Source organism: Castor canadensis, chromosome 11 (assembly GCF_047511655.1).
Source record: "Castor canadensis chromosome 11, mCasCan1.hap1v2, whole genome shotgun sequence".
NCBI classification, from domain to species: Eukaryota; Metazoa; Chordata; class Mammalia; order Rodentia; family Castoridae; genus Castor; species Castor canadensis.
In genome coordinates this window covers 63,702,039-63,729,042 of record NC_133396.1, presented here as the reverse complement: position 1 = coordinate 63,729,042, position 27,004 = coordinate 63,702,039, and the positions used below count along the sequence as shown (strand labels likewise).

Here is a 27,004-nt window from a genome sequence, read left to right as displayed (position 1 = left end):
GATTGAATGTTGTACAGACATTTAGGGGTAGAAAAAAAAATGACCTATTTTGATGCCTACCTTGTGAACTTGCTTTTAAAATTTATGAGGTTATTATTAAAGAGAAAAAACATGAAGACTTAAGGAGAACAGAAACTAGAATAGTGAGGTGTGCATTACACTGATGAGAGAAAAGTATCTTCATAGCCTATGCTACCCCACCTGCATAAGTTAGTGCCAAACTGGTCTTAGGACACATTCATTATATGAACTCGTCTTCCAAATCAGGGGTTAGAAAGCCACAAATACAGAAAACAACCAAGAATACATATGTAAAAGAACAAAAAGGTGCCACAAAGCCCATGCAACTTTACTTTATTCTACTGGTAAGCTAGTCTTTGACAAAATAAAGTCAGGTCTTGCCAAGTCAATTTATCTCGGAATCCTCGTGATGAAAACTGCCTTAATTCCTCTAAATTATTTCCAACTTGTAAAATAGGGTTAATACTTAATAGGACTGCCCTAAAGACGTAAAGCACACAATTTCACAAAACTCTTTCTGAAGCATTCTAAAACAATCATGGTAATTCTATCATTTTTCTCTTCTTTATGGACCTCTCACCTTCTACTTCACCTGAGGGAATTCCACCTGCTTTGTTTCCCCCCTCAAATGCCTCACTCAATGGTACCCAATTTGTGGGTAGGCCAACTTCCACTGAATAGACAAGTTAGCACAGAGGTACCCCAAAACCCACAGGGTAAAGTAACACTTTAGATTAAACATTAAGGTATCACAAATTAATTATTTTTCAAATAAACAAACATGAGGCTATGGCAAGCAAAATGAAAGTTAAAGAATCAATGTATTTGAAATATCTTTCCTTCCACTGCACTTTCTCTCCATCACGGACAATAACAGTACAATTGCCAGCATGAAGTTAAAAGAGGAATACAACCAACCAGGTCATATTTAAAGTTTGAGAAACCTAGGCCAATTTCAAGTTTTTGCTATGAGGCCTCCCTTACTGTTTCTGCATATTAAATTACAAAAATCTCACAAGGATATGATACTATCATCTTGATATATTTTACTTAAATTATGCCTTATTTAAATGCTCCCTTCTGAAATTTTACTCAGTATTGTTTTCAACTATCCATTAGAATCTGCCTCATTAGTTCATCTTATCTGCTACGTTACACAAATTATTCACTACTCTGATAAAATTGGACTGCTTCCAATTTTTATGCTGCTAAAAGCAATGCAGGAGTGGGATGTAGCTCAGTGGTAGAGTGCTTGCCTAGCATACAAAAGATCCTGGGTTTAATCCCAGACACCACAAAAGACAACAACCAAAAAGTGTAACAATCTGAACATTTCCTAGGCCTAATAGGGTTTTTACCCTAGAACTAAAAAGGTTTAAATTATGTTACTGTTCTCAGTCACATAACTATTAAAAGAGGAGCTAAACAAGGACAGACCCGAAAGTCCATGCTCATAAGCATCACGTGATGGATGGCACTGTAATGCCACTGACTGCTCAATTTCAAAGCAAAGCCGACATTAGCTTCAGTCCCTCCAGGTTTTCATTAGGGCTTATGTCTCTAAATCTTAAACTGGACTGTAGAAGAATTTTGTAACAGTACCATAATTTTTCAATTGTAAAAGAGTATGAATCAAAGTTTGTTTAGTGGATCCTTCATTTTCTATATGCACCCAAGATAAAGTAATACTATAAAACATATGCATAAACTGGCTGTGGTGATGCACACCTGTAATCCTAGCACCTATGAGGATGAAGCAAGAGGATAATGAGTTCAAGGCCAGCCTGGACTATATAGCGAGACCCTGTCTCAAAATAAAGAAAAAAGTAAATAAGTAAGTAAGTAAAAAGAGCTATACCATGGCCAGCATACACTTTGAACAGACCAGCCACTGGTGATGAAAGAAAAGGAGAATTAGAGATAAAAGACAAACGTACATTCAGCATTCACTAACACAAATGTATAAAATTTATAACCATACAGTGTTATCTATAAAAATCTACTGCCACTCCTACCTGAAACTTTTATTTTTGTGGAAATTAGTGACTGCTTGATAATCAGTAGGAAAGTATCAGGTATCTCACACCATTTCCAGAATGCACATTTCTTAGGCCAGGCATGAAGGCTCAAATCTGTAATCCCAAATACTCAGGAGAATCAAGGTGTAACACCAACCCAGGCAACAAGTTTTAGAGACACCATTTCAATATACTAGCCAGATGCAATGGTGCATACTTGTGATCCCTGCTACAAAGGAAACCACAGACAGGAGGATCAAAGTCTGAGACTGGCCCTGGGCAAAAAACAAGACCCATGGGCTAGAGTGGCTCAACTGACACAGCGCCTGCCTAACAAGCAAAAAGCCGTGAGTTCAAACCCAAGTACTGCAAGAAACAAAATGAGACCCTACCTGAAAAATAACTGAAGTTAAAGGGGGAAGGACGGTGGCTCAAGTAGTAGAGCACCTGCCTTGCAAGCACCCGGATTTCAAACCCCAGTACCGATCCATCCACCAAAAAAAACTTGAGCTGCACACAACACATACATGTAATTCTAGCACTGAGAAGGTAGAGGGAGAGGAAGGCTGCCAAGTTGAGACCAACCTGGATTTTAAAATCTATTCTTTACTTTTTGGCCAGGGAGTTGGGGGGTAGGGGAGGTCAGACTGGGGTTTGAACTCAGGCTTTGCACTTGCAAAGCAGACATTCTACTGCTTGAGTCATGCTTCCAGTCTTACAAAAAAAAAAAATCTATTCTTGAGGCCAAAGTGCAGCTCTGTGGTTCAGTGCTTGCCTAGCAAGCACAAGGCTCTGGGTTTGATCCTGAGCACCACAAACAAACAAAAATATACATTCTTACTGGGTGCCAGTTGCTCACACCTGTATTCTAGCTACTTAGGAGGCTGAGATCAGGACGATCAAGGTTCTAGGCCAGCCAAGGCAAAAAAACTTTGTGAGACCCAGTCTGAATGGAGAAAACCTGGACATAGTAGCAGATGCCTATCATCCCAGCGACAGCAGGAAGCTTAATATAAGAGGATTATGGTCTAGGCCAGCTTGGGCAAACCACCAAAGGAGTTTAAAAAAAAAAAAAAGGGACGGGGGGAGGCGTGGGGGGAGACGGATGGGGACAGACCATGGATAGGGATGGGCATGAAGGTGTGGCTCAAGTGGTAGAGTGCCTAACTTTTAGCAAGCATGAAGCCTTGAGTTCAAACCTAGTACACCAACAAACAAACAAACAAAAAAGATCCATTCTTGCATCACTAGAAAGATTTAGTAACAGATAAAGCACTAATAAAACTTTAATACTAGTTTTAATACTAATAAAACTACAATGATAAAATTAATACTCATGGGAATGTCAGTCTCAAGTTACACTTGAACATACAAGCTATTGATTATAAAGACTGAAAGTCAGGTGACTAAATGAGGGTTAATAAAGTCACAAAATACTATACCAGATTTTACAGAATGTTGGTACAATACCTGTGGTGCTGGGGATCAAACACAAGGACTTATACATGCTAAGCATGTTCTCTACCACTGAGCTCTTGTACTATACTCATGGTATAGTACTTTTTCTGATCTAATTATTAGGTTTGGGTACTACCTAAGCCCATGCTAACCCTCTTCACTTGACAGAAACCTCACAAGAGCATGACTAACTTCCTTACAGTTAAATCAACACCCCTACAACCCCGATAAGGGGGCTGAACTTGGGCCTTGTGACTGTCCTACCCCTTGAGCCAACCCATCAGCCATTTTTGTGCTGGTTATTTTTTAGACAGGATCTTGCTTTGTTCTCAAGATGGTGATCTTCCTATTTGAGCTTCCCAGTGTAGGCAGAATGACAGGTGTATGCCATCACATATAGCTACTGGTTGAAATGAAGTTACAGGAACTTTTTTGGTAATCCTTGAGTAGCTAGGATTATTAGTTTGAGTCACCACTCCTGGTGAACTCTATAAAGTACTTAATGCTTGGTAGCATTTTTAAAAGGCTTCCTTCTACAAAGCCTTTCTTGTCCTCATTGTCCTTGCACCTTCCTAGCTAGTTTCCACACCTTTCTCAGCATCTGCCCGGGCACAAGCTCTCTTCCCTGAGCAACATGGAGTGGCCACCAGTGTCTCATTGGCAAGTACACACTCCAGAGGAGCTGCCACAAATGCTTCTGCCATTCATATCTCATGTCAACAGCCTATACCTTTATAAATGTAAAATGATGGGTACAGTTTTTAAACCCACAATAAAATGGGGTTTATTAACAAAAAGAATGCTGTGTTAATTAAAATGGTAAGTATTACAAAGTAATGCTCTCTTTGATGAAGCTGGAAGTATGCAATGCATAAATGGACCAGCTTAATAAATAGCTGTCACAAGTGCATGAAAAAGATGTAAAATGCAATAAGACCTTGGAGTTGAAGCTGAAGCCTGGATTCCTACTAAACACTCCATACAGATAAATAGTTTGGGAATATTTCTTTACCTGTAAAGGTAATTGGAGTCCTATTACCAGAGTTTGTTTTCCCTTAGGCTAAAAACACCAGAAGAATAGATCTGAAGAACATACCTAAACTTCATTCTGCTCACAGACCAGGTTATAGACAAAGTTCTGTGTGTGGAATTTGCTAAGAAAATCATTTTCAAATAACAGTAAGGTTGTGAGAGAATATCTCTGAGATGACTTTCAATGTCTGTTGTAACCTACCACAAACACTCTAGTGGTGTAGAATGACCAAATCCAGGTTGCAAAATTTATTAATGCAAATGTATCAGCAGCAATTGTTTTCTTCATACTACAGAAAACATGAACATCCACAATATGGCTTAATTCTATACATTTCAGCCTGCCCTGAATATACTTTTCTATTAACTGTTTGGAGAAGTCAAGAGGGCTACCACCTCAGAAAACTAAAAACAACCAATTAAGCATCACCCAAAAAAGTCTTATGCATCCAAATCCCTGCTTACTAAGTACCATTGAGAACCAAGGTGAGAAGTACAGTCCCCAAGAAACTCAGATCTAGATCTGTCTCTATTCACTACTCAGTTGTATAGCTTTGAGAAAGTCACCTAATTTCCCTCCAGTATTTCACTTCTATAAAAAGCATGGAGTTTGTACCAACATCAGGAAGTCGTGATGTATCTTTTAGATTAGATTAGACAAGATAGACAGACACATAGATAGATAGGTCTTAAGTATATGTAAATGCTAGTAAATTAAATTTAGTCTGTGAATACTTAGAACAGAAAATAACACTGTGGTCACTGAATCTGGAAATATATTATGTGAAATACTTTAGAAATTCTCTATTCCTCTTTGATACCACCATATTCCATTAACTATCTTTAAATCATTGGTTCAACAACTGATACTCAGCCAATAGATTACACCCTAACAATAAAATAATTTTTATGAACTAGAAAAAAGTGGTCATTAGTTCATTTCAGGGTCAGAACACCTCTATTTTCTGAAGAGTCATCTATGGGAACCCAATTAGAGAACCACTAAAATAGACCTTGAAAGTTTCCTCTCCAGGGCTGGGTGCAGTGGTATACTCCTGTAATCTCAGTTCCATGGGAGGCTACAGGTAGGAGGATCATGGTCCTGGTCCAAGGCCAGCTTTGGGCAAAAATTCAAGACCCTATCCAAAAAAATAAGCAAAAGTGGGATAGGAGCATGGCTCAAAGTAGAGGGCCTCCTACCAAGGATGAGGCCCTGAGTTCAAACCCCGTGTTAAAAGAAAGTAAGTTCCCTCCAGCCTTCTTACAACACTCAAATATATGTCTTCTATGAAAACCTTCCAGAAATATGCAATCTTATTATTTAATAAACTGATAAGGCAGTAGGAATGGTAAGGCTTTGTGTCTTAAAATTACAATGTTCTTTTTGGAGTCAAGGCACATCAAGCACGAGAGAAGGGAAGAAAGAGAAACACTTCAATAGGAATTTTTCTTTCTTCCACCATAATTAACCTCCTAATTTCTGGGACTTAGGTATGTATGTATGTATGTATGTATGTATGTATGTATGAATGAATGAATGAATAAATAAATAAATAAATAAAGTTGTTTATCTATAACCTCACTTGTAAAACAGCTTTTTTATGTGTGTTTTTTAAAAGACTTACTCAAAAGTATCTGAATTTCTGAAATTTACATATTTTTAAGAGCAACAGGTTTTAGAGATTAGAGTTTCAAACAGAACAAAAAAATCTTACACAGGATCAAATTCAGTACAAACAATACTAAATAGTCATTTTACCCGTTCCTTTAAAAAATTTTTTTTTCATTTCAGTTTGCCAGAATAGTTTTCATTTCAGTCAATTAAGAGTGCTCATTTCTGAAGGTGTCAATTCCATTATACTTACTAAAGTGTATCTGGAGGACCAATAATAAGGACTTCCCATCGGTAAAGATCATTGTCATCTATTAAACCTGCTGAAAAGCCTTCCACTGGATTTTTGTTGAGTTCTGTGGATAAAGAAAAATTTGATCAAAATTTTCAAACACGTAATTTTCATTCAACAGGTAAACTACAGAACTTGAACATACATGTTGTAAACTATGACGTGGATAATACCTTGCTAGGCAAAGTGCTACCTAATGACCAAAACCTTTCCATTACCATACAAGAAAGCCATGGTAAGGCAACCATCCAGAAGATCAACTTTTTGTGTCCAACTAAGCTGTAGGCGGCCCTGCTATAGACTTTGAGAGAGTTTGTTAAAACACAAATCTGCAAGGGGCTGGCAAAGTGGCTCAAGCAGTAAGAGCACTTGCTGGAGCCAAATGTGAGGCCCTGAGTTCAAACCCCAGTACCACCAAAAATAAAAGTAGCCTAAAACACAAATCTGCAGACCAATCCTCAAGAGGTCCTAGTTCAAAGGAAACCAAGATCAAACTAGGAGCAGTAATTCTAATGCTGTGGCCTTTAAAGCATACTTTCAGAAATACTGAGAGCGTACCTAATATCATGAGGTTTTTCTCTTCTAAAGAGTACTGTGGCATGGAGAAAGGATGACTAGGTTGGGGTACAAGAACAGAGGAAAAAATGAGGTGAGGGAACAAAGACCAACAGGAGACCTTAGAGAAGCAGGTGAGGGAGAGTTCAGAACCTAAATAGATTACAGAAACATAGGGTTTACTTAGAAGGAATGACTTATTGATGGTGGGCAGATCACATGAAAAATACTTTTCTGGTGGGACTGGGGTTTGAACTCAGGGCTTCATGCTTACAAAGCAGGCACTGTACCACTTGAGCTACACCTCCAGTCCATTTTGTTCCAGTTATTTTGGAGATGGTGAGCTCTTGAACTATTTGCTCAGAAGGGCCTCGAACTACAATCCTCCCAATCTCAGCCTCCCAAGCAGCTAGGATCCAGGCGTGAGCCACTGCACCCAGCTATGAATTATTTTTAAACAGCTCTAAGAAAGTATAATTAATGCTTGGTGAACTGGACCTACTTAAACCCTGCAATTTTATAAGTACTGATAATCACCACAATCATGATGGTAAGTACACATACACCCCTCAACACCACTATCAATTGTATTTACCTGCCAAGGGAGCTGAGGGGTAAGTAACTCAAATAAGGAAGTGAGGACAAACCATGTGCAAAGAGACTGGCTCAGAAAAGACTTCCTGGGATATAACACCTGCCATCATCCTCAAGATGCTCTGACTAATCCTGGAAACAAGTGTAATACAAGACATTGCGATGAAAGACTGAACAAAGTATGCTGGTAACTGAGAAGAAGGTGTTGATTTTTGAGGAAATCAGAGATGGTGTTATCAACAACTAAGATTTAATGCGCCAACATGCCAATAAAACATGGAAAGTGCCTTTGAGGGGAGACTTTTACAAGCCTAATACGCAAAGCTTTTATAAATAGCTAAAATCTACACAAATTACGAGAAATTTATTTTTACTTTTAAATAGTTATTTTAAGTAGGAGGGTGAATATGGTGGAAATATTATGTATTCATGTATGAAAATGGAAAAATGAAACCTACTGAATTTCTTCTAAGAATGGGGGAGAGGGGAGATAAAGGAGCATGATGGAGAGTGTGAATTTAACTAAAATATATTTAAACACTTTTATAAATGTCACACAATATCCCCAATACAACGTTAAATAAATAAATGAATAGCTATTTTAAGGCTTTTTAAAGACACTGAAAATACATTAAGATAGGAATTGCATTTTCATCTTTTTATTTTCTTTATGCATGCATCTTAGTCTGAGTCCATGTTGTACACATACTGGAAAAAAGAAAAAAAAAAGGAAACTTGCACTTTACTGTCAACTGAAGAATGCAGTGTATGGGCAGGTAGAATGACTCAAGTGATAGAATGTCTGCCTAGCAAACGTGAGACCCTGAGTTCAAATGCCAGTACCACCAAAAGTGAGTAAATAAAAGAATGCAGTGTAGCACAGACAAATGCAATACCAACAACTTTTTGTACATGAGTAATCTCATTTCCAAACCTCTTTACTAGATGAACATTACTATACAGTCAGTTCACTGAATCTGTGGGTTCCGCATCACAGATTCAACCAACCACAGATGGAAAATACTAAAAAGGGGATCTGAGATATTAAATATTAATATTTAAAGGGGATCTCAGTGGCAGATCACTTGCCTAGCGTATGTAAGGCCCTGAGTTGATCCCCAACACCACAAAACAAACAAACAAAATAACTGCATGTGCACTGAATGTGTAGACTTTTTTTTCTGGTTATAACTTCCTAAACAATACAGTATAACAACTAGCAATACCTAGCACAATGTAAATGAGAAGTAACAAGCAATCTAGAGATGGCTTAAAGTACACTGAAGGGTGTGCAAAGATTGTATGCAAATACTATGTCATTTTATACAAGGGACTTGAGTGTTCACACACTTTGGTATCTGAGGGGGTTCCTGGAACCAATCGTCCACAGATACTGACAACTGTATTACTCAGATCATTTCTTCCAATATCGTACACAATGGTTCAATTAATTATTCAGAAATCACCCAGTTGCATTTTTCAACAGAAGTCCAGTGAAATCATTGCTTATCACTTGTTAACACACCTTAAATTCTGAAACTATTCTATGAGCGTGACCAGATACATTGCACATTTCATATGAGTAATGCAAAAACAAGACTGAAGAATATCTAACATCTCACTTTTGTCAGCTTCTGTTCCTGTCATGGATCCTCTAGGTCTTTTTGTGATGCTGGAAGTTAAACCCATGGCTTTGCACATGCTTGGCAAGCATTCTACCACTCCTCCTAGGTCTAGATCCACAAATACTTAACAGATTTAATCTGCCTACAGTGGTAGACATTACCATTCCTTCATGAATGACCCCTTCACAGCCTCGTTCAAGTACTATCCTCCTCCATTAGGCCTTACTGCTAAAATTTTATTCATTATACTTACAGCCTGTATAGCATTACCAGACACGTGACTATCATCAGCTCCTTGTTCTAAATAGGCAATGACAATGTAGAATTTTTGTGTACAATTATGAATGGAGGTAGCTTTGCTAAGCAGGACACAAAGTTGAACATTATACACACAAAATATTTTAAGAATAGTACTGCGATAAAGTTTAAATACAAATGACAGTATGTGAGAAAGTGTCTGGAATATAACATGTAGAAGTCTACTATGCTTGATAAAAACAGAGCTCCTATAAATCAAAAGAAAGAGGAAGCAGGCAAAGGGTCCAAACAAACTACTGAGAGACAAGATTCAAAAATGGCTGACAAATGAAATTTTACTTTGCTTAAGCTACATTCTCAAACCAAGAAGGGCACATGCTTGGGTTTCCTTTTATATTCCTAAGGTACTGGGATAGTAGTTGTGAATATGACAAAATGAAGGTGCATATTTTATGAATGCTACCTAGATATACCATTAGAGAAGGAAAGGTCTAGAAAGATTTCCCTTTCCCATAGCTCACAAATGCTAAAACAAAATCTAAAGTTCTAATGGAGACAAAACTTAGCACTAATATTGGAAACAAAGACAGTGGTCTTTTTTCTTTCTTGTACATTTTGTTTTTTTGGTTGTTTTCTTGGAGGAGGAAATGAGAATGGTATCTGGGAGGAGACATAAGACACATTCTGGGCTGCCGATAATGGCATGGTACAACCTGACTATTCATGTGCTTTGCTATGCATGTTAAACTTCAATTTCTGAACTCGGATATCCTATCATGTCACATGAATGATAAATAAGACTTGTATGTGTATGCTATAAATTTGAAAATCAAATGGGCGTCAGTGGGGGTCAACGCAGCCTACAATTCATGAATAAAAAGGAAACCAAGGATAAGGAAATGTCTTTGAGAGTAATGACTAGAATACAAGTAATGGAAAACAATGCAAAAGAAACTGCAAGATGGTTTCACTATCAAGAATAAGCCTAAGACAAGGCTTGGGGTTCACACTTGTAATCCTAGCTACTCAGGAGGATCAAGGTTCAAAACCAGTCCCTATCTCAAAAAAAACACATCACAAAAAAGGAGCTAGCAGAGTAGCTCAAGCAGTAAGAGTGCCTGCTTAGCAAGCGTGAGGCAGAGTTCAAACCCCAGTGCTTAAGAGAGAAAGAGAGAGAGAATGAGTAAGACTGAAACCTGGATACAGTGCCTAAGCCTACAATCCTAGTGATTCAATGCAAGTCCAGTTAAAAATGTTTGCAGGACCCCATCTCAACCAATGGCTGGGGGTGGTGATATGCGTCTGTCATCCCAATTATTCAAGGAAGCACAAAGAAGATCGTAGTCCAGACCGACCCTGGCATAAAGAGAGACCATATCTCAAAAAATAACTAAAAGCAAAAAGGGCTGGGAGCATGGCTCAAGTGGTAGAGTACCTGCCTTGCAAAACACAAGGCCCTGAGTTCAAATCCCATTCCTCCAAAAAAGAGTAAGACTAAATAAAAAGGCAGGTGTAGCGTTGCATGCCTTTACTCTCAGAATTCAGGAGGCTGAGGCAGGAGGACCATGAGTTCCCATCCATCCAAAGCTTTGAAACACATATTTCTGAGCTCTTTCCACTAAAAAAGGTTTAGGAAAATGGGCACCTAAGTAGCAATGAGCATCCAGAATATGGTCTCCAAATATAAATTTACCACTAACAAGGACCAAGGCTTTATGGAGAAATGGCTGATTCCAAATGTATGGCAAGAACGTGTTAACGTCCCATGAGCCTATTAAATAATACTATGGCTTTCTAGTTAAAAAGACTTAATAGACAACTTGAAGGACTCCCTCTGGCCAGAATGTAACAGTCTGAATATCAATAAAATTAACAGCCAGTGGCTTATGCCTGTGATCCTAGCTATAAGAGCATTATGGTTCAAAGTCAGCCCCCAGCTGATAGTTTGCAAGATCCTATCTCAAAAATATACAACACAAAACAGGGCTGGTGAAGTGGAGTAGTAGAGCACCTTATTAGCAAATGTGAGGCCCTGAGTCACAAATATGTTCAAATTTCAGTGTTTATACTTGTGACATCAGAAACAAAAATTAATTGGTCACCATTACCTGATACTAGTAAACCATTTGGTTGTTTTGGTTTTGTTTTACAGTTTTGAAGATTGAACCCAGAGTCCTGACTATTCTATACATCACCCAGCCCATTTATTTTCTTATCTTGAAAAACAATTTAACAAAAAGAAACAAAAGAACCAACACTTTTTTCTTCCCCCCACCTGTTGGCTGCACTGGAATTTGAACTCACGGCCTTGCACTGGACAGGCAGACACTCTGCCACTTGTGCCACACCTCCAGTCCCAAGGACTGGAGTATTCCTCATATTGTATCGCCAAATAATGAAATAGTTATTACTACTTGGTCAAATCAGGCTTTTCTCTCTGGAAATACTCCAGATGAAAACTTTAAAATAACTGAAAACAGCTAATGTGTCCCTTCAGACATTTTAAAAGACAACCAGATATTGTGTGTCTCTTGATAAATGGATAAGTCATCACTTAAATCTCGCTCACCTCACAAACCTGAACTTGTTCAAGCCTATAAACTCAAGTAATAAATTAAATAAATAAATAAATAAGGAGCATGTCAAGGATATCCCTGGAACACAATTAGCAAAACCTGTGATCTTCAACAAGCACACTGCAAAAAGAACAGAAGACTGAGCTCCAACATTTAAAAAAAAAAAAAACTTAGAAAACAAATGTAAATTTAAATGTTAGATATTAAGAAACTATTGTCAACTTTGTCAACATTGTGTTGGGTTTTTTTCCTCCCATTTCTTAAAACACACACTGAAATTTTTATAGACAAATGACTGTATTAGGGATGTGCTTCACAACTACAAAATAAGAGATAGAGACAGATGAAACAAGGCTGGTGGAGACTGACAATCTCAAGAACAAACCCACAGCTTAAACACTACTCTGAGGGAAATACTAACCACTTCAAAACAATATCCCCAACTGTTTGTTTCTAGTGGGAACTGCTACAAGGCAGTCAGTTACATCCCTGGGATACAGGAATGAGTAAAACTGGAATTAAAGGAAGACAGCCCCAGCCCATGGGGAAGTCATGCCATTAAAAGCTTGAAGCTGCCAAAAGTCACAGTTTGAATCTCAAATTTCAAGGAGAAAGCTGATATTAAAGAATGAAGCCAAAAAGAGGAACACACAAAGGGAAGCAACAGAAAGAGAGTCCCGAACAGGATTCTGTTTACTTATACAACTCCTGCCCTTCCATAAACTTCATTAAGGTCAAATTTTCTTTTTGTCTAACTTATTTTAGTTCAATTTTCATTGCCCCAACTTTATTCTGAGTAATGTTTATAAATTTACACTCCAGTGGTCTCTGGTCAATTACCTCTCTAATACAGCTTTGCTTTCACCATCAACCACATTACCTGGGGATATTAAGTAATTCTCAGTCGAGTATGGCAAGGATAGGATCACCCTCAGAGTGAGAGATAGAGGAATCTATTCCTATTATCACCACTTAAGACCAGTAATCACTGATCATTGTATCTCATCCTAATTTTCTTAAGAATTGCTCAAATTAAGGTTCCTCAGTATAAATTTTTCAAAAGCCAGATGCCTTTTATTAACTATCCAACTGCTCTTATCTTTCTATCTACCTGTTTCTTCCCAATAAATTTAGGCAAGCTATCCTGTTTCATGTATCAATATAGCACCTACTACCCTGTTTTAATAAACTCCAAGTTAAATTTACCTCTCATTAGCATTCCTCCTAAATCTCAATTGCATCAACAGCTTCACATTCAAAATTTTTCTACCATAGTGATGAGATTCTGAAACTCCCTTTCAGTTCACTCAAGTTCGTCTCAACTCCCTAACAGTGAAATCGTAACAATAAAACAGCCAGGCACCAGCGGCTCAAGCCTGTAATCCTAGCTACTCAGGAGGCAGAAATCAGGAGGATCTTGATTCGAAGCCAGTCTGGGCAAACAGTTCTCGAGACTCTATCTCAAAAATAACCAAAACACACACAAAGGTGTTGGTGGTGGGGTGACTAAGTGTTAGAGTACCTGCCTAGCAAGCATGAGGCAGAGTTCAAATTCTAATACCAACAAAAAATAAATAAATAAATAAGAGTCATACCTTCAACAAAAAGATAAATGATTATACAAATGAAAAGGGCAAATAAAGATGTACAAGAGTTAAACTGGTTATTTCTGAAGAGATTAGAACATTAAAATGTCATAAAGAAATACATGCATAAAACTTTCAGAGGCTGGTGGAATGGCTCAAGTGGTACAGCACCTGCTTAGCAATCATGAGGCCCTGAATTCAAACCCCAGTGGGGGGAAAAAAAAAAAAAATCAGCTGAGTGCTGGTGGAACCCTCCTGCAATCCTAGCTACTCAGGAACCAGAGATTAGGAGGATAGCAGTTCCAAGCCAGCACAGGCAAATAGTTTTCGAGAACCTATCTTGAAAAAAACTCACCACAAAAAAGAGCTAGCAGAGTGGCTCAAGAGGTAAGACCATGAGACCTTGAGTTCAAATCCCAGTGCCACCAAAAATAAAAACCCTTTCAGTAATACGTACACTGAAAATATATTCCAGTTAACCTAGCACACACACACATACTCACAAAAGAAGAGTAACAAAACATCTGTCAAATGAGAGGTACTGAAATTAAACAAGATTACAGGCACCAAGGCCAGAAAGGAAAAACAGCAAGTCATATAAAGGTGGGTGGGAAGAATCAAGTTAGCCTCAGACTTATCCACAATAATCAAAATAAGTAGTAACAGGGTGGAGGTGTAGTTCAAGTGGTAAAGAACTTGCTTAACAAGGACCAGAGTTCAAACCACAGCACCACCAATTTAGAAAAAGAAAAAAAAAAAAAAAAAAAAGATAGGTAGTAACAATGACACAAATAACTACAAAATCTGAGTAAAAGTGTGATACAAAGAATGAAGAAACCATAGAAGGGATCAAACTAGGATGGCAATAAGCATGAACAAATATTGTGAACTTTAGGACTTCAGAAGTAGAACTTCTAAAATAACTGCTGGGAAATGAGTCAGAAGAATTCTGTAACAGAAAACCCAGGTGAAAGAGCAAGTACAGTTACTGACTCCATGCAAATATATAAATAAAACCAAATAATCAAGAATGTTATAAGCTTAAGGGTGCAGGAGGATAAATGTAGTGAGACTATTATGTACTCATGTATGAAAATGGAAAAATGAGACATTGAAACTATTCCAGGAATGGGGGGGAAAAGGAGAATGGTGGAGGGGGTGAAATCAACTACCATATTGTAAAAACTTTTGTATAAAGGTCACAATGTACCCCCAGTACAACAATAATATGATAAAAGAGTACATATATAAACAAGTGAGCAATCATCAATGTTATAAGCTTAAATATATATCCTGCAAGGCATGGTAGTGCATGTCTGTGATCTCAGCACTAAGAGGCTGCAGCCTCAGGAGGATTGCAAGTGTGAGGTCAGCATAGGCTAAACGGCCAGCCCCTGTCTCAAAAATCAAAATATAGGACTAACAACAAAATATGCATGGTTAGAAGAAAGGAAGAGAGGAGGGAAAGGGAGAGGGGCGAGAGGAAATACATGTATGTGTTTATTCCCTCATCCTGGACATTATTAAGTCGATAGATTCAAAGAGTTTCAAGACTATTTGAAGATGTTTATATCAGGTGCTGGTGGCTCATGCCTGTAATCCTAGCTAGTCAGGAGGCAGAGATCAGGAGGATAGCGGTTGAAAGCCAGACTAAGGCAAATATTTCACGAGACCCTATCTCAAAAAAAATCACAAAAAAGGGCTGGTGGAGTGGCTCCAGGAATAGGACCTGAATTCAAACCCCGGTACCGCAGGAAAAAAACAAAAGATTTTTATGGTTTTTCTTTTCAACTTCAGGACTCTTAGGAATGAATCTCTTCAAATGCTATCAATTTAATTTAAAATTTATAAATGGTATGCATTTTATAACCCCATTTCACCTGCACATACGAATTAAAACGTACCTGCACTGGTATCCACCGAATGCAAATGATTCTTATGTAGTGGTTATTTTCAACCTTTTTACATTCAGTTTAATTATGAAAAGCCATTAATCCTAAATTAACATAGGAACATAAAATGTAAGGAGTTAATACACACTACCTTCTTTTTCCGGGGGGAGAGGGGTACTGGTATTTGAACTCAGGGTCTCATACTTGCCAGGAAGACACTCTACCACTTGAGCCACTCTGCCAGCCCAAAATAAGCATTTTTAAAAAGTCAACCTTTTTCACAGCTCTTTTGTTTATGGTGTTAAGAAAAGCACCTGGGAGAAATGACCCAAACATTATATGCACATATGAATAAAATAAAAACAAAAAAAAGAAAGAAAGAAAGTAAAGAAAAGCAGCTCCTCCCTCACCTCCAAACTAAAACATTCTTGATTGCTTTCTTGTAATGATCTTATCCTTTGTTTCATTTCAAGAACTGGCTAACTGTTCAGACATGGCCAGGTCAACCTCCTACGGTCTGCTTAAGGAACACAGTTACAAATGTACAATATCTCACCTTGTACTTAGTACATGGTAAACACTCAATAAACAACCTTTTGAATTTTCTTGACTATCAAGATATAAATCTCGCTCCTGATTTCCAATGATTAACCAGTTGTGCCAGGGCACTTTATTAAATAGCACATACTTTCCCAAAAATTTGGAAGTTAGCAATTGTAGATCTTAGACTTGAAGGTACATCATCTAACTCTAAACTCATGGCTTCTCTCCTCTATCACACTGAATCTGCTGTGGCATCAGACCTTACCTGCTTGCCTATAACAACATATCCTTATAAATATTAAACTCATCTTAAATTCTACCAAGAAATTAAATTAAACCAAATTTATAGTTCATTCTATCATTTGTTGTATACATACTTAAATTTCTAAATTGGCTACACAGCAAAAGCTATCACAGTACACACCTGTAATTCCAGCTACTCAGGAGGTAGAAGCAGAAGGATATCTCAAGGTTGAAGCCAGCCTGGGCAGAAAGGATAAAACTCTTCCTGGGAGCCTGGAGATACAGTTCAAGTGGTAGAGTGCATGCCTATCATGCACAGGGCCCTGGGTCTAATCCCCAGGACCACTTATCAAAAATCAAACTCAGCCAGGCACCAGTGGCTCATGCCTGTAATTCTAACTATTCGGGAGGCTGAGATTAGGACAATCAAGACAGGAAGCCAGCCCAGGCAAATAGTTCATGAGACCCTACTGCCAAAATAACCAGAGCAAAATGAATTGGAGGTGTGGCTCAAGTGCTTTTCAAGCACGAAACCCTGAGTTCAAACCCCAGTCCCACCAAAAATTAATTAATTAATTAAATTCCCTAAATTTTGTACAATAGTAGTTTTTATGATTGAGAAGGGCTAGGAAAACTGCCAAACACATTTTATGAAGCCACTATTACACTTATCCCAAAACCAGGCAAAGACACCTCCAAAAAGGAGAACTATAGGCCAATCTCCTTAATGAACATTGATGCAAAAATCCTCAACAAAATAATGGCAAATCGAATTCAGCAACACATCAAAAAGATTATTCACCACGACCAGGTAGGCTTCATCCCAGGGATGCAGGGGTGGTTCAACATACGAAAATCAATAAACGTAATAAACCACATTAACAGAAGCAAAGACAAAAACCACTTGATCATCTCAATAGATGCAGAAAAAGCCTTTGATAAGATCCAACATCATTTCATGATAAAAGCTCTAAGAAAACTAGGAATAGAAAGAAAGTTCCTCAACATTATAAAAGCTATATATGACAAACCTACAGCCAGCATTATACTTAACGGAGAAAAATTAAAACCATTCCCACTAAAATCAGGAACCAGACAAGGATGCCCACTATCTCCACTCCTATTCAACATAGTACTGGAATTCCTAGCCAGAGCAATTAGGCAAGAAGAAGGAATAAAAGGAATACAAATAGGTAAAGAAACTGTCAAAATATCCCTATTTGCAGACGACATGATTTTATACCTTAAAGACCCAAAAAACTCTACTCAGAAGCTTCTAGACATCATCAATAGCTATAGCAAGGTAGCAGGATATAAAATCAACATAGAAAAATCATTAGCATTTCTATACACTAACAATGAGCAAACGGAAAAAGAATGTATGAAAACAATTCCATTTACAATAGCCTCAAAAAAAATCAAATACCTAGGTGTAAACCTAACAAAAGATGTGAAAGACCTCTACAAGGAAAACTATACACTTCTGAAGAAAGAGATTGAGGAAGACTACAGAAAGTGGAGAGATCTCCCATGCTCATGGATTGGTAGAATCAACATAGTAAAAATGTCTATACTCCCAAAAGTAATCTACATGTTTAATGCAATTCCCATCAAAATTCCAATGACATTCATCAAAGAGATTGAAAAATCTACTGTTAAATTTATATGGAAACACAAGAGGCCACGAATAGCCAAGGCAATACTCAGTCAAAAGAACAATGCAGGAGGTATCACAATACCTGACTTCAAACTATATTACAAAGCAATAATAATAAAAACAGCATGGTACTGGCACAAAAACAGACATGAAGACCAGTGGAACAGAATAGAGGATCCAGATATGAAGCCACACAACTATGAGCAACTTATCTTTGACAAAGGAGCTAAAAATATACGATGGAGAAATAGCAGCCTCTTCAACAATAACTGCTGGGAAAACTGGTTAGCAGTCTGCAAAAAACTGAAACTAGATCCATGTATATCACCCTATACCAAGATTAACTCAAAATGGATCAAGGATCTTAATATCAGACCCCAAACTCTTAAGTTGATACAAGAAAGAGTAGGAAATACTCTGGAGTTAGTAGGTATAGGTAAGAACTTTCTCAATGAAACCCCAGCAGCACAGCAACTAAGAGATAGCATAGATAAATGGGACCTCATAAAACTAAAAAGCTTCTGTTCATCAAAAGAAATGGTCTCTAAACTGAAGAGAACACCCACAGAGTGGGAGAAAATATTTGCCAACTATACATCAGACAAAGGACTGATAACCAGAATATACAGGGAACTTAAAAAACTAAATTCTCCCAAAACTAATGAACCAATAAAGAAATGGGCACGTGAACTAAACAGAACTTTCTCAAAAGAAGAAATTCAAATGGCCAGAAAACACATGAAAAAATGCTCACCATCTCTAGCAATAAAGGAAATGCAAATTAAAACCACACTAAGATTCCACCTCACCCCTGTTAGAATAGCCATCATCAGCAACACCACCAACAACAGGTGTTGGCGAGGATGCGGGGAAAAAGGAACCCTCTTACACTGTTGGTGGGAATGTAGACTAGTACAACCACTCTGGAAAAAAATTTGGAGGCTACTTAAAAAGCTGGACATCGATCTACCATTTGATCCAGCAATACCACTCTTGGGGATATACCCAAAAGACTGTTACTCCAGAGGCACCTGCACATCCATGTTTATTGCGGCACTATTCACAATAGCCAAGTTATGGAAACAGCCAAGATGCCCCAGCACTGATGAATGGATTAAGAAAATGTGGTATCTATACACAATGGAATTTTATGCAGCCATGAAGAAGAACGAAATGTTATCATTCGCTGGTAAATGGATGGAATTGGAGAACATCATTCTGAGTGAGGTTAGCCTGGCCCAAAAGACCAAAAATCGTATGTTCTCCCTCATATGTGGACATTAGATCAAGGGCAAACACAACAAGGGGATTGGACTATGAGCACATGATAAAAGTGAGAGCACACAAGGGAGGGGTGAGGATAGGTAAGACACCTAAAAACCTAGCTAGCATTTGTTGCCCTTAATGCAGAGAAACTAAAGCAGATACCTTAAAGCAACTGAGGCCAATAGGAAAAGGAGACCAGGAACTAGAGAAAAGGTTAGATTAAAAAGAATCAACCTAGAAGGTAACACCCATGCACAGGAAATCAATGTGAGTCAATGCCCTGTATAGCTATCCTTATCTCAACCAGCAAAACCCCTTGTTCCTTCCTATTATTGCTTATACTCTCTCTACAACAAAATTAGAGATAAGGGCAAAATAGTTTCTGCTGGGTATTGAGGGGGGGAGCGGGAGGGGGTGGAGTGGGTGGTAAGGGAGGGGGTGGAGGCAGGGGGGGAGAAATAAACCAAGCCTTGTATGCACATATGAATAATAAAAGAAAAATGAAAAAAAAAAAAAAAAAAAAGAGAAGGGCTTATTTTAGGTAAAGAGGGGAAAAGTGTAGTGGTGGTATTTTTATGGTCTTTCCTAGCTTTTCAAGGCATCTACAGCTATGTAAAGAATTCAAATAACTGCACATGGTAGTAAATGCCTATAATCCCAACTACTCAGGAGGCTGAGGCAGGAGGATTCAAGAGCCTGGGCAATTTAGTGAAACCATGTCTCAAAGTTCAAGAGGAGAAAAGGACATGATGCTAGATGTGGCTCAGTAATTCAGGCAAGGCCCAGATAAAAATGCTTGGAAGTATACAAACATGTATATTACCTCCAATAAAGCAGAAGGGCAGGTCCCCTAAACCAATACATAGAAAAGCTAATTTAAAACCCAGAAATTAAATAAAAGAAGCACTAAAGCTAGAGGTAGATGGCACTGACTATCTAGATGAAAAATAGTTCTTAAGGCAATCTAAGCTAAGAGCTGAATCCAAAGCCAACAGAGAAAACCTCTATTTCTCATGCTCACTAGTGATTTGGTTCAACCTCATTTCAATAGCTTGAAAAGAATTAAAATGATTTTTCAAAGAAATCAGATGTAGTGACTCATCACATGAAGGTTAGGACATCACATTCATTGAACCACGTCATGTCTCCTCCCCAGCAGTGTCTTCACTACTTCTCAGATCATATACTCTAACCTACAGTTACAGAACTGTGAAGGATTTGGAGTTAAATGCACCTGATGTGTATAGCATCCAAACTGACCATTTACTTAAGTCAGTGGCCAACTATCATATTATACACATTTGAAACAGCATGCAAAAGAAAACAGAGAAGACAATATCACAATATCAAAGCCATAAAATTCTGCCAAGCTGTTATGTTTTGTGCAATTCTTTAGGAATCTTACCTAACCTTTAACAACTGTTATTCCAAGTCCAATGTTAACAATAATAAACAATCATAAAATAAATCCTATCCTAAATATACTAAGAGCAAGAAATTGCCTTCTTATCAAATCTTTTGCTGCATTGTAACTCATTTCTAAAGCTACTTATTAGTGTATTATCAATGTAAACAACCAGCTGAGACAAATTTAGTTTAAATCAATGAAAACTTTCAAGCAAAGACATCCATATCTTCCTTGTGTGCGCTTTAACTACAAGCATGATATACCCAAAAGACTGTGACACAGGTTACTCCAGTGGTACCTGCACACCCATGTTTATTACGGCACTAGTCACAATAGCCAAGTTATAGAAACAGCCAAGATGCCCCACTACTGACGAATGGATTAAGAAAATGTGGTATCTATACACAATGGAATTTTATGCAGCCATGAAGAAGAACGAAATGTTATCATTCGCTGGTAAATGGATGGAATTGGAGAACATCATTCTGAGTGAGGTTAGCCTGGCCCAAAAGACCAAAAATCTTATGTTCTCCCTCATATGCGAACATTAGATCAAGGGCAAACACAAGGGAACTGGACTTTGATCACATGAAAAAAATGAGAGCACACAAGGGAGATACGAGGATAGGTAAGACACCTAAAAAAGTAGATAGCATTTGTTGCCCTCAACACACAGAAACTAAAGCAGATACTTTAAAGCAATTGAGGCCAACAGGAGAAGGGGACCAGGAACTAGAGAAAAGGTTAGATCAAGAAGAATTAACGTAGAAGGTAACACACATGCATAGGAAATCAATGCGAGTCAACTCCCTGTATAGGTATCCTTATCTCAACTAGCAAAAACCCCTGGTCCTTCCTATTATTGCTTATACTCTCTCTTCAAAAAAATTAGAGATAAGGGCAAAATAGTTTCTGCCGGGTATCAATGCGGGGAGGAGGAGGGGGCAGGGGTAAGGAAAGGGGCAGGGGGAAGGGGGGAGAAATGACCCAAACATTGTATGCACATATGAATAAAAAGAAACAAACAAACAAACAAACAAAAAAACTACAAGCATGAAGTCCTTGCATAGTCTTCCTCATTGATGAAGAATAGGTAAGGTGTTTTAAATATTTTTGTATCATAAAAAAAATTATGGTTATTAAATAAAATATATCCCTAAGTTTAAACTATTTCACTATGACGTGCTAAATTTTATTTGGTTAATTAACTATATCTGTTTTAAATTCACTAGAGCTTTAAGTAATATTTTGTATTACAATCAGGCAGTCAAAAATACGATGCAACTCTATTAGTGACACTGAACTTTATCTTATATCTTTTGTATTTAATTAAAACTAAATAACATGCTATTCTTATCTATTTTTGAAAAGATTCTCTTTTTTCCTAATTCATTCATTAAATAAAACTATCCATTTTTAAAGTAAATATGTTCAGATACATACCTCAGTCCATTTCTAACCTTCCGTTGATACTTCTGGATTTATAATTAGACAATAGTTTGTTAGCAACTATTCGTATTATTTGTATCTTTGCTTTTTGTCTTGTTCTCCTGCACTGGCTAGAAAGCTACAAAAAATATGAATATGCTAGGCCAAGTGCTCTGTCACTGAGCTATATAGCCCCTCTCCCCCATGTTACCCAGGCTGGCCTGCACAATCATGAGCCTGTCTCTTCTTTAATGCATTAATGCATAACACTAGTAGTAGTGCTACATTTCCTTACCGTTCCTAGATTCAGAAGTGGGTATTTCAAAGGTATGAAGGTGAAAATGGAGACAGACAAGGATTCAGTGGGAAAGTCAAGTCGCAAAACAAGCCCTGAAAATACGTTCGAATTAAATATCATTAGTAAAAACAGCTTCTGCAGATAGCAAGGGTGCAACAAATTTTCTCCAGTGAAGTCCATGAAACTATCAATAAAGATGAAAACTTTGAAAAGCAAATTTATAACCTCATTAAGAATGGACTTTTAGGGCGAGGATTATAAGGAAAGGGTGAAGGAGACTGAATGTAGTGGAAATATTATATACTCATGTATCAAAATGGAAAAATGAGACATGTTCAAACTATTCCAGGAATGGGGGGAGGAAGAGATAAAGGAGAATGATATAGGGGGTGAATTCAACTACGATATATTGTAAGAACTTTTGTAAATGTCACAATGTAATACCAGTACAACAATAACGTAATAAAAAATTAAAAATACATATGGACTTTTTTTTAAAGGAATATTGCCTTATGTTTTCATTTCTTGAGACAAGTGTTAAACTAACACTGCTTTTCCATAGAAAAATTGCAGAGGTGGTAAGCTAAAGCCTTAGTTGGTGGTGTACTCTGAAAACCCCACAATACTTGAGAAAACATTGAAACATTGCAGACTGCACTGCCAGTTAGTTATATGAGATTCCAATAGAATCAGCTGGGTGTAAAGAAGGAGGTATTTCAATTTCAAGAAAACAAGGTTCTTTTGATAAGAAAATGTTTTGGGGTAAGGCCCAGTATCACCAAAAAAAAAAAAACAAGTCTTGGGACATCCTTACAGTGTTAGTAAATTTTATAGATGTTTTTTCCTCATGATTGACTACAATATTATTGCAACCCATGTAATAATTGTAAGGACCCATTACAATCGAGATCGTTAATGTCAATTATTGCTGCAGAATGGTGATGAGGATAGCAATTTTAAGAAGTGCTATGACACTAAGATGGCACCTGAGTTCATTGAAACAAAACACAGAAACAATACAAAAGAAATTTATTTGTGACATTCAAGTTTTTGAGAAAATCATCAGAAAAATTCTTGGATGTCATTAAGGACTGAGTGAAAAGTGAAAATGTTGGGGAAAACAAAAATCACAAAATAAAGAACTTCCAACCAAGAATCTTGCTCAGCAGGGTGCCAGTGGCTCACAACTGTAATCCTAGCTACGTGGGAGGCTGATATCAGAAAGACTGCAGTTCAAGCAACCCAAGCATATAGTTCATGAGACCCTCCTTTTCTAAATAATCAGAGCATAATGAACTGGAGGGTGTGACTCAAGCAATAGAAGGCCTGCTTTGCAAGCACGAAGCTTAAGTTCAAATCCTGGTGCCACCAAAAAAAAAAAAAATCTCGTTCAACTTGTGGTTCATTGTCACTGTTAATGGAAGGAAGAAGAAAAAAGTCACAAGTACTTAATATCAATCTCTAAAAGAAGCTTTAGATCATGCTGACAAAATAATTTAACTAAGTGCCACATGATCACAAACATCATACTGAAAATTTTAAGGACTGGAGATGGAGTTCAGAAGCAGAACACTTGACTAGCATGTTCAAGGACCTGGGTTGGAGCCCTAACACCTACCAAAAAAAAAAAAAAAAAAAAAAGAAAGTACAATCTCATGATATGATATATTGTATAATTACAAGCAAAGGGAACACAGTAAAAGGAAACAGAATTCTATGGAGTTGTGGGTTTTTTAATCTTGTTGCTCTGTAAAATAGTTCATAAACATTATTTTCTGGAGACTTTTGATGTTGCTGTTTAGAGTTTTTTTGAGATGGGGTCTCACATGCTGCCCAAGCTAGCTTAGAACTCACCATCTATCTCAGACTGGCATCAAACTCTCAGTCTTCCTGCCTCAGCCTCTTGAGTACTGGGATTACAAATGTACTCCACCATAATTGGCCCCCTTAATGCAATCTTAAAAAGAGAAAAAGACTCCTTTAATTGAAACAGGATAAACCTCATTCCCTCATTTCTTACTTGCCTTACAGCAACAGTGAGTGACAATTACGCAAATTTTCAATTGGTTACACTTTAATTGCCTTATTTTATTTTGCTATTATGAGGCTTGCATTCACTATGTATCTTTTAAATATTATTTTATTGCTTTTTTTACATTTAACACATGTCCATTACAGTAGGAATGAAAATACAATTCCTACCTTATAAGTGTAGAATTAACAAATTCCTGTGTATTTTATATAAGTGTACCCACTAGTGAGTTTATTAATGTTAAGTAATTGAGTATCTGGTATTTTAACTGCTTTATATAATGGAGGAAATGTTTGATAAAACTGTTACAGACATGTTTAAGATCATGCCATATTTTTCATAATCAGAAAATAAAGTTATTTTGGGGTGGGGAAGGGAAGGAATGAGGGGAGAGAAAGCTATTTCCATGGCAAGGGGACCAATGAGTTTATGTTCAACATTCTTTTCCTTCTCAACCATCCAAATTCAATTTTGGTCCTCTTCAACACTCCTTTCACCTACTGACAGTCCACTCAATGTAAAGATCTGCCTTGTCACCTATCCCTGATATTTCTTCCATCCACAAAATATCCATCTACTTTTAACATTTGCTACTCTTTAAATAAAATGACACCAACAGCCTTCTATTCATATTACTGTAAGGATGTTTGTCTAGAATGTTGTGAGGCTGGGCATGCAGGAGAAATAATCTTCTGATCTCAGTAACACTTAGGCTTCCTCAGAGAATGTGGTTTATTTTTGTCTTATGGACACCATGAATAGTGTAACTAATCAAATCATCTCCAAAATCTATGAGAAAATTTTAAAAAGCCAGTTTAGGTGTGTTGTGGTGGCTCACATCTATAATCCCAGCTACTTGGGAGACAGAGATCAGAAGGATCACTATTCAAGACCAGTTGGGGCAGAAAGTTATCAAGTCCCCATCTCAACCAATAAAAACTGGGCATGGTGGAATGTGTCTACAGTGACAGCTATGTGGGAAGTGTAAATAAGTGGATCACTGGGGTCTCTGGCAGCCAATGAAAAAACTCAAGACCCTAATCCAAAACTAAAGTGGTAGAGTGTCTGCCTAGTAAATGCAAGGCCCTGAGTTTTGGGCCCCAGTATTGCCCCAAAACAAGACAGTTTACACCACAGTAAGTCCACAGAATTATATGGTAGAGAGCTGGGGATACAGCTCATTTGTAAAGTGCTTCCCCACACTGCCAAAAAAAAAAAAGAAAAAATTTATTTGGTATGTACTTTTTATAATTCTAACAGATACTTTGTGCCTCTGCTCATTTTTTCCTTTTGCTCTCACTTCTAATTGATGTCAATTTGTCTGGATTTACTGACCCACTCAAAAATTATTTATTGTTAAGAATCTGTTAGGTACTGGGAATGTGACAATGAAGAAAACTCTCTCCAAAAACAGAGTCTGAGAGGGGGAAAAAAAAAACCAGTCTGCTCTCAAACATCATTCATTTTAGTGAAGGAAGACAAGTTTATATTACCAAGTAGTGATTTTACCTCCTATGAAGAAAAATTAAGCAGGATAAATGGGAGAGAAAAGAATGAAGATGTAAAAGACAGTAGTTTACAAAATCTTTAAGTGGGAGTGCATGTGGAAATTTTCACATTCCAAGAATCCCCATAAGCCACTTCTATGAGACAGGGAAAACAAAAGCTCAACAACTTACAAAACCAAATACAGAGCGATACTTTTATCAAATAATTTTCTCTCTTCAAAAACCTTTCTTTCTGATGATAGTGGTAGTTGCACAAAATGAATGTACTTAATGTCATTGAACTATCCACTCCAAAGTGATCAAAATGGTTAATTTCACGTATGCATATTTTACAAATTTTTTTTAAAGAAAGCCTTTCTGATTCTCTATTCTCTCATGGTATGTAACCAAATTCCTCAGACAGATCCTCCTCCAAAATTTAATTACAGCTCAATCCTTTTCACCTTTTACTTCTCTTGAATTATTGACACCCTGAATATATTCTGGGCTTACATGTTTTATGCCTTTTTTTTTTAAAGTCTGCTTGTTTTTGTTTTTGTGGTGCTGGCAATCAAACCCAGGGACTTCCACAGGCTAAGCATGTGCCCTTCCGCTGAGTGGCAGCCCCTGACCCATGCCCCTTCTATTCTGGGTTTATGAATTCCATTCAGGTTTCCTCACTCAGGGTTTGGAGACTCTCTTCTTTTGTTCCTAGTTTTCTGCTTTCATTCTGAACATCACTCTTCCGTATTTAAAGGCTGTTTCTCTCAAAAGATCCTACCATTTGTTCTTTTCTCTTCCTCTGGGCACTCAAATATATACTAAAGGCTTTGAATTCTATTTTCTATGTGGGATAACTTCCAATTTTATTTCTCAAGAGCTTTAGAACCCATTTCCCAACAATGGTTGTTTTATGAGAACCCTAACCTAAACTCATCTTCCCTCCTAAATCTATTCTTCTGCTTTACTCTATTTTAATTATTTCCCTTTAGTCACCCCACCTGGAAACCTGGCAACCATTACTTATTACTCCTTCCTCACCCTTTATATCCAACTAGCACTTATTGGTGGCCCTACTTTCCGACATCCCTAACAATCCCTCCTACAAATTGCTACTAGATTA

General features: G+C 37.5%; 1 protein-coding gene across 2 annotated transcripts in view; it reads right to left on the bottom strand.

Annotated features, from left to right (window-relative positions):
- The window catches only part of Ube2g1 (ubiquitin conjugating enzyme E2 G1), a 96,447-nt gene that overhangs the window by 24,285 nt on the left and 45,158 nt on the right, over positions 1–27,004 (bottom strand). For both annotated transcript variants that reach the window (XM_020163490.2, XM_074047156.1), the window contains exon 2: positions 6,395–6,497. In XM_020163490.2, coding sequence (XP_020019079.2) covers positions 6,395–6,497 — 103 coding nt within the window. The remainder of the gene's footprint in view (positions 1–6,394; positions 6,498–27,004) is intronic.